This window comes from Sceloporus occidentalis, unplaced genomic scaffold (assembly GCF_023333645.1).
Source record: "Sceloporus occidentalis isolate IW3139 unplaced genomic scaffold, rSceOcc1.0.p SCAF_155, whole genome shotgun sequence".
NCBI classification, from domain to species: Eukaryota; Metazoa; Chordata; class Lepidosauria; order Squamata; family Phrynosomatidae; genus Sceloporus; species Sceloporus occidentalis.
This window is the reverse complement of record NW_028317135.1, coordinates 1,944,822-1,966,098: the sequence shown is the minus strand read 5'-3', so window position 1 is coordinate 1,966,098 and position 21,277 is coordinate 1,944,822. Positions and strand designations below refer to the sequence as shown.

The window sequence follows — 21,277 nt, the reverse complement described above, 5'->3', positions numbered from 1 at the left end:
AGTCCCAGCCTATTCAACGGCTGATAAACAAAGCATCTGGGTTGGGCTCCATATGTCCCGAGTGTTAGAGTCAGTGACATACGGGCTAATTTAATATACACTTCCCCAGACCCTGTGCACTCTCTCTCCCCCCCAACCCTCTGCCTCCCTCCATCCTCCCTCTGTCTCTCCTTCCCATCCATTCACCACCTGTCCTGTCTCAGGAGACCCCCGAGAGAAAAATGCTTTTTCATTTACATCTATATTTATGAAATGTTCCCCCCCGGGCGTCTGGCCACTGCCTTGGGTGCCTGATTTTGCATCTCTCATTTGCACGACTTGTCAGTTCTGCTTAGTCTCAGAGAGAGACTTTTCTGTATGAAATATCACTGCCAGGAATAACGGTGTAATCGCTTCCTCCCATTGTATCTCTCTGTCCGACGTTTCAGTGGCATGTTTACCAAACCTATATTAATAATTCCCCCCTCTACATCTTCCTTTGTTCCCGCTGGCACCTTTCTGCGGCTTATTTTATCAAATAATTAAAATAAAATAATTAGTATTGAGAAAAGAAAGAAGTCCCCTAAATAGCACATCAATCAATACGGCAAATATTTCCTGGGCATTTAATAATTTTTAACCTTACAAATAGAAAATGGTCCCGCCTGCCATGCGTCTCATTTGGGAATTTATCTGATATAGTATCCCGAGTCCAGCACCAGTTATGAAAAACCTATTTTATTTACAGACAGGGGTTCATGGAGAACCGGCCCGAAAATCCTATCCTACAATGAAAGACACAGCAATTCAAGAATAAATATAATAAGTAATGTAAGATACGAGCCATAGCTAGGTAGGTAGGTAAGAGAATCAATCATTACAGATGATATCAGGACATGATTAAGGAGGTGAAAAAATAAGAAGACCCCATTATGATACCAAGAGCTCTGACCGGTATCGCTGGCCAAACCCGTCCTTGGATTTCTCAAAGTGCCTGACCCTGCACAACTTGAGATCTCCACAATTTGCTTTTTATATAAAATAGCTTACTTTTTTTTTTGGTTTTAAAAAACAGTTTCAGGCCACGTAAAGCGATACGGTGAGAAATAGACCCGGAAACGTAGAGACCTTAGATAAAAGCCAGGCATAAGTTTCGCGTTAGAAAGACCAAACCCTTCCTCATCTCTCTCGTTAGTTGGGATCAATCTGGGTGTTTAAAGAAAATTTGTTCTTAAAAGGTCATTAAGAAACCCATTTCATAATCTCTCTCTCTCTCTCTCTCTTTGTTCCAAGGACAAGCATCGAGACCAGAAAACGTGCGCGGAAAAGAAGATTAAAGATCATATCATCAAAGCTTCCCACCCGATCATCATCATCGGTTTAGGGCGAGGATACACGTTATAAGACATCTCCGACTGATGCGAGTTGAACATCCCTTGATTTCGCGTCTATTCCTGAAGCACTTTATTTCGAGGCTTGGGCCGGTCGAGTAACCCAGCACCGAGTCTTCTAACTAGCAGGTGGGGGAATGATGTTGAACTCCGATCAGACTGAGATTCCCGCTCATTCAGAGACGGAGTCCGTCTTCAGTGACTGTGGTGGTGGTGGCCTAAACGATTCAGGTGTCATTGGCTTGTGTGGAGAAACTCGCATTTGTGAAGCAAACGATGTAGTAAAACGCGAGCTTCAGCACTTAAGCCGCGAGGAACGGCGCCGCCGGAGAAGAGCGACAGCCAAATACCGCACGGCGCACGCTACGAGAGAGCGTATCCGAGTGGAAGCTTTCAACTTGGCCTTCGCAGAGCTCCGCAAGCTGCTCCCGACTTTGCCCCCAGACAAGAAACTGTCCAAGATCGAGATCCTCCGACTGGCCATTTGCTACATCTCTTATCTCAACCACGTTCTAGATGTGTGACCGTTGGGGATCTTCTAATCGATTCTCCTGGGACCCTCTTTAACAAAACTGCTGCTTCTTTCAGCTATAAATTGGGACCTCATGATAAAAAATATTGGGACCAAATCTTTCTTCCCGCTGAATATCTTTGTAGTCCCCCATCTAGAATGTAAAGACTGTGGTCAATCAAAAACACTCCACCCCCCATTGTCCCGATCGACATATTGATACATCAAGGTCTGACCATCTAGGTTGAAGGTTTAGAGATCATAAAGCCTCATCGGAAAAAAAAGCACCTCCGGCTTTTTGGGAAGAAGCGGTCACTCGAGTAGAGTCTCACTACCATGAAGTGTCAACTACGTCATGGCTTTCATCTTCATGTTTGGTCCACGTGACCCATTCCTCAGACACCGAAAGGGCACTCTACACGAGTCTTAGTGAAATCAACCTTCTCCTACACCAGACGGAGGACGTAAGACCCGTCACACTCACGCTGCACTTCCATGTTATGTCAAGATGTTTCTTCTATAATCTACGAGGAACAACCCGCCGACTGCTTCATCCCGTCAACCATAAGACAGGAAGATCCTAAAATGTCTGATCATCAACGGACGCTCGCTCTACATTCAGGATTATGCTATTGGGCCGTTTGAACGTAATTAACGCCAAATTATCTTTAGATAGTTCTACTTGATGTTGTTGTATACCGATATTACCGCTAGTACCACGTCGGGGAGGGATAATTTGAATTGTTTTACCGTGTAGGGTGAATGTGACGTAAATACAAAAAAAACTCTATTTGCCGAGTGACACAAAATACACCCAATCGCCAACCTCAATAATGACAATTAAAGGAGCCTCATCCCAAACAAACCCTCCTTATATATTTAAAGATAAATTAAGATTGTGCACTTTTCTTTTTTCATAAAAAATATATATTTTATGAGCTTTTGGTCTGCTGCGAAATCGTAGCTCAAAGCAAACGGGATTGCTGTACACGGTGAAATTAATCAGGAGATTTAGCTGCTCGCCCCCGTTACAAAAAAACAAAACAAAAAACATTTCTCCCAAGTCAAAGTTTGTAACCGAATGGAGTTTGGGGTTTAAATCTTTGAGGATTTTTTATTATTCTTATTTAATTGGCCGTGGCCCCTTGGCGAACTTAAATTTTGATAAAAAATTTAAAATGTGAAGGCAACAAGTAGTACAACATTTTTAAAAAAATTTTTTTAAAGATGGGAAATAAACTAAAAAACTACGCGCAGACCTTCAAGTTTTACACATGATAAAAATAGTAAAAATTCACAGAAAAAAATTATTTCTGATAGAGTGGTGAGGATTTACTGTGAAAAAAACCTGTTGATTTTTGTGTTGTTTTTTTTTTAATGTCGTTTACCGTTTCCTCTACTTCTTCTGCTACCTTAACGTCATTGTTTGAGGTTTACGATATCTATGTGCCAGGAATTATTTATTTAATTTTATTTATTTATCATAGTCGATATTTATTTGCCGTGATGTGCACTTTTTAATGAGTTTTAAAAGAAATAAATAAATAAAATAAATCCGTGGATATGTTTACCGGCCTCGGGGCAAAGGCAAGGGGGAGGCTGCACTTAAATTTTACCTCCGTTCGGTGGCCTACAACCTCCTTTGCTCTGTAGATGTTTGGCTCTCTTTGAATAAGCCCTGAAAGCTAGGAAGCTGTATATATTTTGACAATGTTTTTCTGTGTTTAGAGTGGATACAGACTATTTATGGTTTCTTAAAAAAAAAAAAAAAAAAAAAGCTGAAGGATTCGATTAAAAAAATAGAAGAAACTTCCGGGTCTTTCTTTTCTTTTTTTCGGAATATATACAGTATGTGAAAAGTGAGGTTATTTTCTGGAGGAGTTTTGTCGGGATGTTTTAGAATGAAGGACCTGCGTGTATCCGTGTGATTGCCCCCTAATGAGTTTTATTAGACATGGGCTTAGGCTTTTACGTAGAAACTCTTTCAGATCATAGAGGAAGAGAAATATCATCTTCGAAGAGGATAATTAACACTCAAAACGGATGGATCGAGAAAATACAGACACAGAAAGTGTTCAACTATCCAAAGCGGAAATTCAAAACTCCTTCTAGTTTGGCCAGTCTCCCTTTGGCCCCCAAACCCCTGATGCCCCTCTCTCCTCCCCTGTTGCCCCTCTTTTCTAGGAGGTCAGAATGTTTGCTGGGTATGAGGGTATCGCAGGGTTCTACAGCCATAAAACCCCGATAATGTGTATAGAAACGGCAGGAAACGGCTTTATAAATCAAACGGGGCAAATAAAACCCCATTATTCTTCTTCTAAATGCCCCACACAGTTACAGAAATGGCCCCCGCTTCCAACCACACCCCTAAAACAAAAGCGCCCCCTTCAACCTCTGGTAAGATGATAACATTCACCCCACAGTCAGGTTGCCCTGAAGCAGCTATCTGAAAGCCATCTGCCTGGTCAGGCCTCATCGCCCCCAACAGCGCGGCAAAAAACCCACTTAACGTGTTGATTAGAAGTAAATAAACATTCCATCAAAAACAAGGAAAATATACACAACCATTTATTATAATAATAATTTCTGTAATTATTTAAGACCAGCCTTGGTGTTTATCATATCGCTGGCTTTATTTTGATCAACACTCGCACCTTGTGTTTATTCCTCCCCTTCCATATTTACACATACGTGAGTAATGTTTCACACACGTTAACAGCCTCTCAGATCCAAAAACATGAAACCTACAGTGAGAGGGACCCCCACGGCGCCGCTTAAAGAGATGCCCCATGTTCTGTGTTACCCCATATTACACGACACCCCAGTGATACCCCTCTGACGACAGAGCTGTGATGGGGCTGTAATAAGGGACTTGCCCCACGTGTACCGGCATTTAAACTTTAAAGGGGCAGAGAGCAGGCAGGAGTGGGCGGGATCTGGGCAGGCTGTGGGTGTGGCCTGATGCCCCTGCCTGCAAATTGAAGCTTACCCCAGAGAAGCAGCGATTTACCCCAAAATGCTGGTTTCTTGGTATTGGCATTAGGTCTATACATATGCATGCTGTACATTCTGTTTACATCCCACCAATGAGAATAAGAGTAATAACTCACCTTACAGCGGCCACCTCTTCTGCGGTAAGACTGGAAAAAAACAAAGAAAGAAAAGTATTAGATCGCCGTTAAAATAAATGTTCGTTTTTAAATAGAACCCAAAGACATTTATTCCACAATCACAAAAGAGACGGGGGAACGGATACGCGCTACCACTCAAAAGTTTGGGGTCACTGGATTTCTGATCCACTTCATGTTGTTGTAAGGCACATAATTTGCTTTTCTTTCAAAAACATGGTGATCGCAAACTCTGTAACGGCAGCGCGCCTCTCCGGCTTGGCCAAAGTTTTCAGTTGGAGAAGGTGGGGAAAAGCCAAAAGCCAAATGTTTGACCCGTACATTTCAGAGCAAAGAATTTAGTAATTTCCTTTAAAGAACCGGGTTGTCAGGCGGGTGTCTGCTCTGCCCTTATCTCTAGGTACACGTCATGTCTTGAAGTGCCATTGCCCTTGGTGAACAAACTTTGCGCCCATAAACGGGTTAAAAAAACCGCTATTGCGGAGCCCAGAGAGGGCCGAGAGTCGCTTTCCAAGGATTTCCTATAGGAATAATTCATGTTTCTTCCCGTTAAGAGTTGCTAGGTGAGCTTTTCCCCTCCCCCGTGATCACTACCCTGGTAACAGGTGTCCGAAGGGACGCAATTTAAAAAAAAAAAAAAAAAAAAAAAGGTGAAAACGCACGAAAATGTATTTCCTGAGGACTCAAAGATGCAGCGTGAGCCAGAAAAAAAAAGGTCAATAAAAGAAACACGGACGATATATAACGTTTATATCCGCGATTCACCAAACTGATACGTTATTGCCGTGTCGTGTATCTGAACACGGCCACACGGGAAGTTATCTGCAAAAACATTTATCCAAAACAATTAATTTTATTGATTATAATATATAACACTTAATATATTATTATTATTATTATAGAAAGCATGGTGCATTATGCCCGTGCTTTTATACACTTTGTTACACAGCATCTGACACAGAGATGACCTACACCAAGACCATGTGAACCCAACCCGCAATAACCCCGCCCACCAGTGTCCAGCAATCTCATTGGCTGGCTAACCGACCATAGTGTCGAAAATCCTTATTTTATTTAAGTGAATTTGGACTCAAGTTCAAATGGGGCAACAAACAAGTGACATATTGAGAGCTACAGCTTATATGTTATTTACTCGGTTCATGATATAATGTGAGAACGTTAGACTAGACGGGGGCCGAATGGGGCCGATCTGCCGGCAGGTTCTGGGTTTCCTACATTTAAACGCAGGGGTCTCCAGCAAATGACTGGAGGGTCACTGATCGCTCTCTCTGCTTCCCCCTGAATGGCTCTGTTGTTGGGGTGGGGTATAAATCTATTCTAGCAGAGTTGCCCCCTGGAAGCATTGTAAAACCCCCAAAATCATTGTGAATTGTCAATACAAAAGTATCCTTAACCCTAAGATAGCACTCTATCTCTTGGCGCATTCAGAGCAGCTCTTGAGATCGCTCGTTACTCATAAACCACTTATTTACAGCTTTCACTAATTGAAAGGTCCGAGACTCTGTAAAAATCAGTTAAAATTAGACGTCAGTAAAATAATTTGGGTCGTCAGTAGAAATTTAATAGAGACATCTTCACGATCCTTTATAATAAACGGTGGATTATTGTACATTGAGTTTCTTTTTCAGATATCGTGACTTTTTAAATATTTTAACATTTTCTCATTAAAAAAATAATTTTCAATATAATATTTGCATATTGCAGAGACGTGGGCTGCTATAGTCGTGTATTGGGTTCCCACCGGCGATGTATTTACCTTTGGTGCTGCTCTAAGCCTGACCCAGGGCAGCGTCCCCAATTGTCCCGCTCCTCGGCCGCCATATTTACTACAGCATTATGGCGCTGAGAGACACGCGGGGCCTTTCAATGCAGTCTATGAGGGCTTTGCCATAATGTAATTTCTCCAATAGCCGAACCATTGAGCGCCAGCACATGGGGACATCTAATCATCTAGGAGGCCAATCTGCCCCCCCCCCCCTTCTCCCCACGCCTAGGACACCTCACTGGTTCCAACCAAAGAGCCATTTTGGGCTTGCAGACACTGGCCACCTGTCACTGGACGGTATCATGAGAGATCAGGTGACGTCTGAGACGTAGAGGTCTCCCCCTTCCCACCCCGTTGTATTGAGCTGATGAATATATCGGCACATTTTAATTACAAAGTTATTGCTATTACAGACACCGAGAGCTTTGCATCTGTGGCTTATTCGCTACATAATTCATAAGAGCTCCGGCAGATGGATTTACGGCGGAGCCGCGCGATTCCATCTACCTGAAAATCACAACCCATTCTGTAAAAAGTCAGGAAAAATGACGTGATTAATAGGAAGATGGAATTCTAGAAAGAACAACAATGGAGGATTGAAGCGGTTATTGGGCGAGGGTTGACATACTGCTTGTCTGTTCCGATAATAAAGCCGCGGAGACGCGGAATTTGTGATATATTCCACATGCTTCTATTCCGAGGTTCCAGCGCTACAATTGTTATTAAAATGGGAAGGGTTAATGGGAGGTTATTAAATGCTTCCACTCCATTCCCTCATCTTGTGTAACCAATTTAAATCCAGCTATAAAGATACACAGATAAGGAATCTATTCCCAGAAGAGTAAATTTAAATAGATATTATCACCAAAAATAAATATAATATTTATTAAAAAAATTTAAAATGAGGTACTGAAGGATCGAATGCCTGTACGGTGAATATTTCATGGTATTTAGTATGAAAAACAAACATATGTGTAAGAATATTTGAAATTGCGTGATTTATAAATAAAAAGATAAGAGATTTTTTTTTGTTGCGGGGGACCTGCTTTCCTTTACACATAGCTCTCATGAGCACTTCCCAGCCAAGGAGATGCCACAGGAAGTCAGTAGAGCGCGGCAAGACTGCTTCCCTCAACAGCTGATAATCAGTAATCGTAATATCCGGGTGGTAAACTATGGAAATGCTTACATATACAGACGGAGGTTTATTCTTGTTATAATTTATGACATTTTATCATATCATCAACGGTCCCTTCCAGGAATGGAGTTATTGACATTCCTGGTATTTATTTATAAAATAACATCCAAGCATTGATCTAACAGCTAATTGTGTTGTGTAGGTGACCATCTGCTAATTGGCTGTTTTTAAAATAATAACTTTAACTGGAGCAGGACTCCGGGGTGGGGTATTTACTTTTAACATCTGTTAAAACAATGGTGGGACTTCTATCTCGTTTTTATCCAAGGTGACCACTAAATGTGTGACTTTATTTGGGGGGGGGGGGGAACCATATATACCCTGTGCTGCCATGTTTCCTTTGCCCCGGCATCTCTCTCGCTAACAGCTGGAGCCGCTGGGAGGGTTGGGGTGAGATTAAAAATCACAAAGGGGAAAATGTGGCAATCGTGTGTGCGTGTGGGGGGGTAAATAATTGCTTGCTGTGCAGTCCCGTCAGTCCCGGGGCAGAGAGGTGTATTCATGTCACATAACAAAAGGATCACAGGAGGTAAAACTCATCCTTACCCCCAGCACCCCCGTCCCCAACCCCTCCCGCCGGGGGCAGCCGAGTGACACACTCGCCCCATAATCAATATTTGTAATTGAGTCTTTGTGGAAGCTCTGATTGCGATACGTTGACTTGTTAATATTAAATCCCCCCGGGGGTCAGGCTGTCACACTTTGGTCAGTGGAACAGCTGTCCAATATTAACCCCTTAAGCGCTGAAACAAATGACACGGCACCTGGCGTGAAAAAATGGCAGATATCGCTAGCGAAAATGCTAAAAAATACATCTGTATTATATACGCAAGAGATCACATGTTCAAGGTTTCAGCTCAGAATAACTATTTTTGTTAATGTATATATTTGTAGACGTTTGTAAAAAAACTTTTAATAGCAGTTTCCGACACGGAAAAAATGTCTCTGCAGTTGAGTTTTTAGTGTTGTTGGCATCTTGAGCATCATAACGTCACAAAGCAAGTTCTCGATAATATCCAAAAGTGATTGTGTGATATACCCCTGACTTTTCATGTGCCCTATTGCTGAGTAATTGTGTAACTGAGTGGGGCATTTAGAAGAAGAATAATGGGGTTTATTAGCCCCGTTTCATTTATAAAGCTGTTTCTATACACATTATCGGGGCTTTTAGGGCTGTAGGACCCTGCGATCCCCTCATACCCAGCAAACATTCTGAGGGGCATCAAAGAGGTGGACAAAGAGGCAACGCGCAGAGTACAATGGGATACTTTGGTTTCTCCATCCTATCTGCCCTCGATTCCGGCGACTGGGGAGGAAAGGGTTAGCTCGCTGATGATTTGCTTTTGTTTACCCTTAGAACGCGGGGGTCCCCTCGGGGAAGGAAAGCTGCAGCTGTTCGTTCACTTGCTCCAAATTTCTTCAGAGAATCGGTTGGACACGGCCGCATCGCCTCCCAGCAGGGATGCATTAGATCAAAAAATGGGCAAGATCAGAGTGAAAAATCGACTGAAGGAGCATGAAATGGCTATCAGCCTTCCACGAAGATGAATTTTAATAACCGCTCTCGTGAGCAGGCAGGGAATAGCCCCGTGAAGCCGACGAGAGACGGGACGTTTCAGCGGGTACAGGAGACCTCCCTGCGTCTCCCCGCGTGACGCTCTGTGTTACCGGTGAAGGCTAGTAATTCATGTATGCGGAAACAAACGAACGCGCCGGCTCCCTGCTTTCTGCGGCCTCCGGGAACGGTGCGCGCGGGGAGAATAAGTTGGTGATTGTTGAGAGCGGCGGGGGAAGCGATGAATTATCGTCCTGTTCAGGTGCGCATTCCCCAACGATGTGACCGAGGCGGTCTCCATCCTGTCGGAGGCTCCCGATCCCGCCATTCACGCTCATCACTCCTTCTCTGTTACAAGTAGAGACTTTGTGGCCACTTTATTATTGGCCAAACCATCAGGTATATGAAAAACATATCCTGAACCCTTTCAAATAATGTGGAACATGAGCGCAATGAACTTGTCGGTAACATTATAGACACGTGTGTGCAAGTGCCGAGTTTGTGCATGCGCTGTGACGTTCCTCAATTTAACAGTAAGGAATAAATCGGGGAGCCATGAAATGAGGGTATTAGTGGAACCCCCCCCATACGTTTACAGAAGACACACATTTTATTATAAGCTCTTATTGGAGTCATGATATTTTTTTGTTTTATTATGATTGGGTATTTTACGCAAAATTTCAAGTTACTGTAAATAGTAGTTTTTTGTTGCCAATTTATGGCTGGAGATAAAATAGAAGCTGAAACAGATGTATACTTGATTTATGGTCATGAAGGTTTCCATCCAGCGAAATTATTGTGAAATTATCCAAAAATGTAAAAAGAAAACCAAAAACAAGCGTTCTGTGATATTACACAACCTTTTTAAACATATCAAATGCTCCTAAATAAACTCCGATTCACAGACACCTTTGGATCGACTTCGTATCGATCCAAATATTGGCCTTGGTTCTGGTGCTAGCGGCGTCTCGGGGCAGATTGCGGGGGTATAATTAGGGGTATAGCTGCACTGGTCTCCTTGGTTCTGGTGCTAGTGGCGTCTCGGGGCAGATTGCGGGGGTATAATTAGGGGTATAGCTGCACCGGTCTCCTTGGTTCTGGTGCTAGCGGCGTCTCGGGGCAGATTGCGGGGGTATAATTAGGGGTATAGCTGCACCGGTCTCCTTGGTTCTGGTGCTAGCGGAGTCTCGGGGCAGATTGCGGGGGTATAATTAGGGGTATAGCTGCACCGGTCTCCTGAGCCGTCCCGTCGGCTGGATTCTGGAGCGAGAACTAACAGAATGAGGAACGTGTGAACATTCTGTCACTGCTTTGAGGCGTCTGGGACCGCTATTGTTACTGTCCTTGCCAGCCCAGTTTCTGACATATGGTCACCATTGTGCGTCAGACAAAAGACAGCACTTAATGTTAATTCAGCCCGGTTGTCCGGCCCCGTCATGCCGACAGACTGGCTTCTCTTCGCTGCGCTTCGTGTTTGTTCCAGGATGAGTAGGTTTTCTTTTTGTGCCCTGAAGAGGCTCTGAGAGTTGTGTTCTAAGCCCTGTCACATCTGGACTGGAGAAATGCTTTATCGAAATAAATGAAGTTTGATTGTTTGTTGGATGTGGTTTCATAAGACAGTGAAAGGGACGGCCATTGTCCTCTGCTTGAAAAGGGTGAAGTATATCTTCTAGTGTTTGGGTCCCACCTAGAAGCTCGCTGAAAACGTCTGTCATAAACGGATCAACCTGTGGCTTTCCAGAGATTGGACTACGGCCGGCGGGGGGCTACTGTATTTCTGTAGAAGTGAGGGGGGCCTTCCCCAGTCTTTCAGCGTATGCACTGGATTTATGTCGGGTGCAGAGAGTTGAATGTTAAGCCCGAAGGTTGGTGAGCTATACATGAACCAACGGACAGCCCAGATTTGGTTTGTGGAGCTGTCCTCGCTGATCACCTATAGGGAGAGGGCGCTTTCAATGCCGAAAAAGTCCTATAGTGAGGATAGCTTAATGTATATCCCATGTCTGTTGAAATTCCTTCACTGTTTTAGCTTCCACCACCTCTTCTGGGAGACCGTTCCATTTATCTACCGTTCAGTCATTATATCACTTCTAATAAAACTTCCCTCCAATACTTGTTAAGTCCCTTTATGTATTTAAAGGTCTCGCTCCCATCCCCTCTCTCACTTCAAGTTGACAGAACAGGGTACCCAATGCTATATTCTCCCTTGAGATTTCTATGTACCAAGTGCATTATTTTACATTTATCAACATTAAACTCCAGCTCACTCATTAAACTGCCACACTACAAATTTACTTAAGCAATTTTCTGTTTGAGTTGTTCCACTCGGAATGTCTAATCTGTTGCAAAACTTTGTGTCATCTGCAAAAAGACATCCCATACCATTAAGACCTTCTGTAATATCACCAATACAAATATTAAAAAAGTATGGGTCCCAATACTGATCCATGAGGGGCCACACTAGTGACAAGTCCTTCCTCTGAATATACCTCGTTAACTCCAACCTTGAATCTGTCACTCAGCCATTGCCTTATCCAGTCAACTATTTCAACATCTGGTCTATAGCTGGACGAGTCAACTCCTAGTCTTCCATAACTACTCCTGGCACTGGTTAAATAAGTCTGCCCACGGTTTAGTCGGGACACTTCCCTTCATTTGTTTATTCCTGGTTTATGTTTTTTTTTTCCCCGTTAACCTGGCAGTTTTCTCCTTCATGTTTCTTTCCCTGGATTTTCTCCTTTAATTACGCTCCTTCATTTTTCTTCAATATATTTTGTTTCTATCATATTGCCTTCTTTCTTCCCGTGTCCAAGTTGGGCATACGGAGATGTTTCTGTCATCCATCAAATGGGGAAATTAGCAGCTTGATGATGAAGACCCGATAACACATGGCTGGTAACAGGCAAATCCAAGCTATTGGTTTCCAAAATCCATCTGCAACCCTTCCATTCTGCTTGAACAGACTCTGAATGCAAGCAGTTTTTAATCGAAACAAGTTATTCTTCACTACCAACGTAGAACATTTGAGGACTCTAAAGTGTCTTCTCCTGACTTCTAGGATAACACATACGTAGTCTTTGCGGGCAAGAGCAGTTTTTTGTTTTAAGTTGGGGGCCGTATCCTCCCCATTGGGTGCATCAAGGGGAGAAATACAATCGAAGCCCTTGGTTGTAGCGATTAAACCATCTGGGGAACTCATGTCTCTCTTAATGATAACAGTTGGCCAGTGCAAATGAGAGCATGGACCTCCTAAATGCCATCTACATCCAACCACTTGAGAACTTATCAGCAACACAAAGAACCATTGTATTTTTTTCTGCACCCGCTACCTCCATTATGAATCTTTAATATCTACCCCTCATTTAAGATTCCCAGAGCTAACAAGTGAATTCCAGGTGAGGTTTTTGGGGAACAAGGGAACTTGAGGAGCAAAGAACCGAGAACCTCTGATCTAAACATCCAATTTCGCCTTGACACTGCATCCAAAACGTCTCTCCTTTGCTGACATTCAAGGTTCTGCACTTTGAATGTTAGCGACGACAGAGTCTCATCTGGTTTCGCGTATTGACTTTAGGATTGAATTGCTCCGTAGGACTCAGCCGCAGAGCAGGTGCTCCGATGCACACTGAGAACCCAAGAATAATCTTGTGTGCACACAGAAATCTGTTTGCACACTTCGCTTTCATAACAGGAGTCTTTGTGAGTGTGCCATCTGGGCTCCTGGATGAGCACCCAAGAATGCAGAGTCGCTGCTAATCGCCCGGAAAACGCAGACAAAAATTATTATTTGTGGCTTATTTATTTTTAAAGAAGAAGGGAAAGGGAGGGTTTAGTCCGAGGGGGTACCCCGATGGTGAATAATGCTGGCAGCATGCAAGGGTGCATTTTTAATAGGGCCATTTAATACGCGAATCTCTGTTGTGGATGTTTGATCCTGATTTTCGGTAACATCTGTTCCACAGGGTTGGCACATATTGGATATTTGGTACTGGTGCCAATCTGGCAAAACCCTGAGGTTGTGAGATACGGCAGTGGATAGGGCTGCAGGTTGCCTATGGCTATCGGTGCCAGACTGAGGATACCTTATGTACAGATAGAAAACGTTAGGCTTTTTCATGTACTTTAGAGTAAGTAGATGAGACAAACAATGAAATATAGATTCTTTTAATATAAAAAAACTAAAGCCGTAGATGCTTCTGCAGAGCAATGAAAGAATGTCCGAGAAGGAGTCTAGCATGGAGGGTTATATGATCCAGAAACTTGCCTTTTTTTTTTTTTTTTTTTTTTTATTTAAGAGGACATGGTGAGGAGTTTAAATATTTTAGATCACTTTGTGACCCATTGATAAATCTAAGGAATTTACAGGAGTATTAAGTCTGAACCTGGGTCCAATCTCTGCTTGATGTACTGGTGTAAGCTGGCGTTAGCCTTTGCTTCCCCCGACCCAGTAAGTTTCTAGGGCAAAAGTATTAAAATATGCCTAAAAGCTAGTTATTTCTGACGACGCCGGCGCCAACACAGCTGCCGAGATTTTCTCCATGAGCTCAGCTGCAGCGGCCTCGGCTCATCGAACAGTGAACCCGGTCAGGCCTTTTAGCTCTAGAACACCTGAGCTGGCCCTCTAGCTGAACCTCAGGGTTCCACAACAGAATCCCAAGAAGCCTGAATCAACTAAACCATTTCACAGCATTTCCTGTTGCAGGGGGGGACGGGGGACGGGATATCATCTAATAATTCACAGCAGTTAGACAAATGGAAAATAACCTACCAAAATTTTAGACAAAAACCTGGAGGACATGTAGACCTTCTGGAAAGCAAAATGACTCTGTGGGATGATTTTTTTTATCAGGTTCAAGTAATGGTCTCACTTCAGTAGGTTTTAATCTGCCGCTTCTATCTTGGTTACCCTTCCACGTCGCTGTTTAGTTCAGCTAGTTCCTGAAGCCCTTGATGCCCCTCTTTCCTCCCCTGATGCCCCTCTTTTCGAGGAGTTCAGAGTGTTTGATGGTTGTGAGCGCATCCTACCGCGCCTCTCTTTGGCCATTTTTAATGTAGAGAGGTGTATTTGAGGTCATTTACTAAAGAGAGACAAAAGGTAAGAAGAGAGGAGTGTATGTTGGGGCCAGTCCAACTCAGCCTCTGCGGATATTCTAGCAGGTGGCTGAGGCGAGTTCCATTTCAATGGAATGGGAGCTTTGGCTGAAATCATTTCGAGATACGACCACCAGATAAAATCCTACGTTGAGGTCTCTCTCCTATGAAAACAAGGTTCCTTTTGGGAGGGTTCAAAGAGGATGCATAGATATAGTCCGGACACCAGACGTGCTGGCTGGCTAGTGGATGAGCAAATCGGCTAAAAACGGAGTGAGGCTCAAGAGTATAGGCCCATCGGATTGTGGGGTGGCTACAAAGTGAGATAGCTGGTAATGCCGTAGTGTTGGTCTATCTGTAAGAAAGAAGCCAAGGGTCTGAGCGTCCCATCGGCAATCAGGTGGCGTAGGAGGGCGGCTGCTCCTTCTGGAAGGTACCCAGTGAAGGTCCCCGGGGGAAGTTCGGGTTGTGGGTGAGTGGAGTTATTAGTGAAGGTGCGTTTGTTAGGATGATTTGGCCAGTCTGTTCCAAAGCTTCAATGTGGGCCCAATCGTTGGGTGAGATCTTGCGGTGAGCCAAGGTATATAGCCAAGGGGTACACTAGAGATTGATGTTCTATGTCAACCCAGGCCTTTTGCCTGTAGCCGTGGTTTTATTTTCATACTTTGATTTCTGTAGCTTCTGGGTAACTGGTAGCGCCTAACTTGGTTAAAGTATCATTTGCCAATGTATGTTTGTGGCTTTGCTCGGATTTGCTGGAGTATATAAATTACGAGGATAGGAGTATCTGGAGTAGGATGCTGGAGGTGCCAACAGTCCACAACCTGCAAAGATCTCAGGGCCACTTTGACCTTCAATAGGCCTTTTGCAGAAATACTTGATTTCCTCGAGGAGCTGTGAACTCTCGGGTCCAGCGAGATGTTTCGGTCCCCTCCTAAAATGTGAATGTGTTCCGCAAAGTCATTTAGTTTGGTCAGTGTCTGGGCTATGAAATGGGCAGGTCTGTCGTTGGGGGCGTATAAGTTATCAAAATTATATCGATTTCAGGGAACATAACCTTTCACAAAGATAAAGCGACCATTCATATGAGAGAGACGCTCTGTCAATCAGAAGGAAATAGAGCTTGAGAACAGAATCGCCAGCCCTTTATCCGTAGTTTTGATTACGTTTCTGGCATATTGAGACGTTTCACATTATAAGAAATCACTTTCAACGTTAACAGATTAATAGCATCAAGTACGGTAGGTGCCGGTAGGAACTGATAGATTTTCGGGTGTATACTGGGTGTATTACTGCAAAATCCCTCCACTGTAACTGATTACATACGTTAGAGCCTGACCTTATGGTATAAGGAGAGAGAGAGAAGAAGAAGAATAAGGGGATAGTGAAATAACAATGACAGAAGTTACTTCAAGGCTTGTAGCGCTCTGAATAGCAAACAGGCAGTCAAAACACCGGAGCTGAGATGTCCTTATGCTGGGGGGGGGGGGGGGGGAGAACAGCAAATTAATTAATTCTTGTTAAAAGAAACAATTAACTGACTTAACATGAGCTAATACAGATCTGCTTTTACTTAGCAAAGTCATTGATGGGCTATTGTTTACATGGGTTTCATTCGCTTGTGCAGTTGTTGAGTGAAAGACAATACTTCAGTGACATGGTCTACGCAACGGTCAGAGGAGAGGCGAAAAGTATATCTCCAGAGACGAAGACAGGAAGATCTCCAAAGGATGTTTTTCCCTCTGCATATAAAATAGGCAAAAAGCTAACATACTCCACAAAATTCAGTAACTGGAATTTCTACGGAAAGCATAAAAAAAACTGGCGTTCTGGGTAGATTTCTGCAAATCAGTGTCCTGGAGGCTTTATTGGCAGACTGGCTGCGCGCCGCTTCCTTAATCTCTACTGACATCTAGTGGCCAAAACTCAGTAGTTCATTGGCTACATTATTTTGCATGCGTATGGAAACGATAAGCCGTTTGTGACTCCTCACTGCTCGACAACAAAAATACCAAGTTATTATACACCAATCCCGACAGTTCGGTACAATGACATATAAAGGTATCACGTTCAAGCTATGACATCACCCTTTCATAACAAGGCATTGCATTTGTAATTGTAACATTATTAGGCCATAGAAACTGCTTTAGCTCTGGACTAAAGAGCTTGCAATTGGGTCCCTCCAGCACAGGTTTATCTAGGACAAAAATAAGTTTTAAATTAGTTCTCAGGTTTATGGTAAAAAAAAACAAACAAAAAAAAACATCTCCTGCTGCTTCTATACACATTATCGGGGCTTTTAGGGCTGTAGAACCCTGTGATACCCTGCAAACATTCCGACCTCCTAAAAAAGAGGGGCATCAGGGGAGGAAAAGTGAGTGACAGAACATCACCAAGTCTCTTTTTCCTCGTTGTTCAACTATACCAGTTCTAAACAATACACAGGCGGTGGGAAGTAGGAACACTCGTACACTTTATCTATGGAAAAGTTTCAAGTTCAGTCCCCCCTCTATTTTGAAAGCGCACAGCTTTATTAGCGTCATTAGAGCTCCAATATATCCCACAGCGCTGAACGTTTCAGAGCGTCCCAACTCAAACTGCGTGCGCTATTTTGCAAAAACGATTAACGTTCTGCAGTAAAATAGGTAACGTTTTGTTCCTTGGAATCTCTGATGTATTTTTTCACCACTAGGGGCGCTATTACACCATATGGCAATACGGTTCCTGTGTTCATACCACCCCCCTCTTTGTGGCCGGTCATAATGTCTGCGCAGGTGCAAAATATATACAAACATAGAAATATCAGTTTCGACACCAAAACAGAATACAAAAATTTTACCCCCAAAAACACCAGCACATAAATAATTATTACGGAGCGGTACTGAGATTTTGGTGTCAGCTAAACAGATTCCGGGGTCTGGCCAACGGGCGCAGGGATTAGGTTTCATGGAAACGATGTCACCATCACACCTGGGAAATCTCTAAAGGAACCAAACCCTGAGACTCTTGAAACATTAACTCTTTAATGGCCCATTGTGAAAATTCTATGTAGTGATTAGCCAAAATGTGTTACCCAAGTGGCCCTAATAGCAGTCCTCATGAAAATCTTGCCTTGCCACTATTTAAAGATTACCAGTGGCGTCGCTACAGGGGGGCAAGGGGGTGCAATTGCCCCCCCTAGGTTATTCCTTGCCCCCCCTGTTGCCCCCCCACCGTCCCAGTCAGGTGCTAACGACGGCACCTTGCCGTCACTAGCACTACCTTACCTTGATGGAGGTCTGTGGACCTCCATCACCACCTACCCCGGCGATCTGCCCCTCAAACTGAAGGGCATCACCGGGGCCACCCGATCCGCCCGGTCCCGTCTCGCGCAATGACGCGATGACGTCACCGCGCAACTTTATTAACAACTGACAATTGTCAGTTAAAGAGGTATGGGGGCATGCTGCTTAGATGCCTGTATCTACATACCCCCAACATATACCATTGGAAAGGTAATCGCCTCACCTTTCAAACGGTATTAAGATTGCAAATATTAAGTTAAAAAAATAAAAATGTAAAAAAAAAATGGATTTGGGGGTCTCTAAAGGCAGATAAAAAAAGATCAAAATTGCCTAGAGACCCCCAAATTAAATTATTTAAAAATAAAGTAGTTTAACTTTAAAAAAAAGTATTCTAGCTAAATGATCACTGTGGTAGCCAATGTTACCACAGCGATCATATAGCTATAAAAAGTTACATTCCCTTTTTAAAAATGGCCGATACTAATTTTAAATCCTATGATGCCTTTGATCATGGGGTTAAATTTAGCCAACGGTAGAGGGAGGCAATTTTTGAAATCCTGATGAACTGCAAATATTATTAAAATCAGCCATGTAGCCCGTGCGGTACGTGAGTAACCATCTCATCCCTGGAGCGCCTTGCATTTTTACTGCAAAACTTATTTATTTTTCTCCCTTTACCATAATTTCTTTGGGATTGTAACGGGAAAGAATGGCGTGTGCTTCTGTGAGTGAATGGAGATATGAAAGGCGTGTGAATGGTCAGTAATTAGGGTTGAAGCCTTGACGTGGCATTACTGCTCACGTAGGAAGTTCAATTATGGCACAAAAAGTACACATTTGAAAAAACGACATCCCTTGGCGCATCAAATGAAGGGCTGCATGTGTTTCTAGTACAAACCTGGAGTGCGCAAGACACAAATGAACATGTCGCTGTGGTTAGAAAAAACATATTTTCTAGCCAAAGCGACATATTCCATCATTATTTGTGCACTCAACTTTTGTCCTAGAAATACATGTAGCCCCTCATTTGAAGCTCCAATGGGTGTAGTTTCTTAAAATGGATGATTTGTCTGAATGAGGGAGAGCATGAGTTAATATGTGGATGAACTGTCTGAATGAGGGAGAGCATGAGTTAATATGTGGATGAACTGTCTGAATGAGGGAGAGGATGAGTTAATGTGTTTGTGTGTATCATAGATGTATAATTGTGGAAGGGCAAAGATGGCACTAGCAGGATGTTTGAGCCTTGGGGACCAAGATGGCACAGGCAGGGTGTATATGGGACAAAGATGGCAAATCTTATGTGTGTTATCTGTGTGCTGGCCAGGTTCTATGTGGGCAGCGTGGTTGGGGTGTGCAACCTGTGATCTATCCCTGTAATTTAGGGGTTTTAAATATGCCTTTAATGCCGTGTTTTTATGTGAATTCCAATTGATCTGTACCTGCAAAGCTTGGTTTGTCTGTTCTTCTGTAGATCCATATCTGCTATGCTATGTTTCCATACATTATTTATGTATACCTGCAAATACAGGGTTTGTATGTCTTGTTCAGTTGATTAATACCTGCAATGCTGTTTCCATGTATTTATTTGATCTATACCTGCAATGCTACATTTCATATATTATTATTGTATACCTGCAAATACAGGATTTGTATGTCTGATTCAGTTTATTTGATATATACCTTCAGTGCTGAGATCACAAGTGAATTTCAATTGATCTATACATGCAAAGCTGGGTTTGTGTGTTAATGTGTTGATCTATACCTGCTATCGGCAGCAGGGTCTAATATTTATATATATATATATATATATATATATATATATATATATATATATATATATATATTTATATATATATAGGCAGCAGGGACTAATAATATATATATGGGCAGCAGGGGCTAATATATATATATATCAGCAGCAGGGACTAATATTAGGCCCTGAAATCATTTAGTGGAAAAGTTAAGGTATTGTGTTTAAAGGATTTCAAGGATTAGTCGTACTAAATTGTGGCTTCAGGCTTCCCATGTTGAATGTACAAGTATTGTATTGGCCAATAACAAAAGTATCATTCCATAGCACAGGGGCGTCCAACATGTGACCTCGAGGTGCGGCCCGCGTGAGATCGGCAGCCAGGATCACAAGCCCTGTCGCTTACTTGTGGGAGGGTCTATTCTCTGCTCCAGTCCTGCCTCCTCTGTGGGGAGAACGAGGGAGGCCGCGCCCCCTGCTGAAGTCTGTGAGCGGCATCGAGAGCTGTAGTAGGTAAGGGGGTGGGGGAGGTTGTTTGAATGAGTATGCCTGTGAGGGAATGAATGAGTATATGAATGAATGAGTGTGTGTGTGATAGCATGGATGTGTAAGTGCTGGAACTTAGGCATGATGGGACTGTGATTGCTGTTAGCAATCACACTCCTATAATGCTAAGTCAGCCAGTACATGCTGAAACCTGGCTAGCTGCCCCCCTTGTGTATTGATGCTGCCAGCAGTATGGGGTCTGCACTTACAGCCACCCTGTACCAGCATGTACTGGCTGACTTGGCATGATAGGAGTGTGATTGCTAACAGCAATCACAGCGAGCACAGTCCCATCATGCCTAGGTTCCAGCATTTACTGGTTGCTGGGTATGAAAAGAGTGTGTTTGCTGTTAGCAATCACACTCCTATCATGCCAAGTCATATTGTTGATTTTTTTTTGTCCAATTGTGGTGTGTTACTTTAAATAAAAGTGTGGTTACACACTAAAAGTGGACAAAAATTACTGGTAAAATGCCCAGCCAACCAGTACATGCTGGAATCTGGGTATGCCTGAGATTGCTGTTAACAATCATAATATATATTTTTTTTGTACAATTTTGGTGTGTAACTTACTTTTATTAAAAGTATGTGGGGGGTCATTTTCAGTTTTGGCTAAGTGAGCCCTGAATTTTCGGTTTTGGTCCAGAATTTTCATTTTAGTGCATCGCTAAAATAAATAGAACTATTTCATTTTAACTTATCCAGAATCCTGAATTTGTAGTCACAAAACTTTCTAGGCCCAGAAATCAGTGAGAGGAAAAGTAAAGGTTTTGTGTCATTTACTTTATTTTAATCTGCATATTTTATTAAAGGCCATATTTTCACGCAGTGAAAAATGAGTGCGGCCCGCGCACGTATACAATTCTGATGAAGTGGCCCACTGCAGAAAAAACTTGGACACCACTGCCATAGCACATTACTTTTGGCTATATATATATATATATATATATATATATATATATATATATATATATATATATATATATATATATATATATATGTGTGTTTTTTCAGTGGTATGATTTAATGGTGGAAATTATTAATGCCCCCCCCCA

At 42.8% G+C, this 21,277-nt stretch overlaps 1 protein-coding gene across 1 annotated transcript; it reads left to right on the top strand.

Moving 5' to 3' along the window:
• Positions 1 to 1,507: 1,507 nt before the first annotated feature.
• Positions 1,508 to 1,894, top strand: LOC149280518 (helix-loop-helix protein 1-like). The gene has a single exon (XM_089500539.1). The coding sequence runs from the start codon at positions 1,508 to 1,510 to the stop codon at positions 1,892 to 1,894; it is 387 nt and encodes a 128-aa protein (XP_089356665.1).
• The last annotated feature ends 19,383 nt before the right edge of the window (positions 1,895 to 21,277 follow it).

Bases quoted from the DNA above. Each gene is read 5' to 3' on its own strand.
- LOC149280518 (XM_089500539.1), top strand. From the start codon at position 1,508: ATGATGTTGAACTCCGATCAGACTGAGATTCCCGCTCATTCAGAGACG.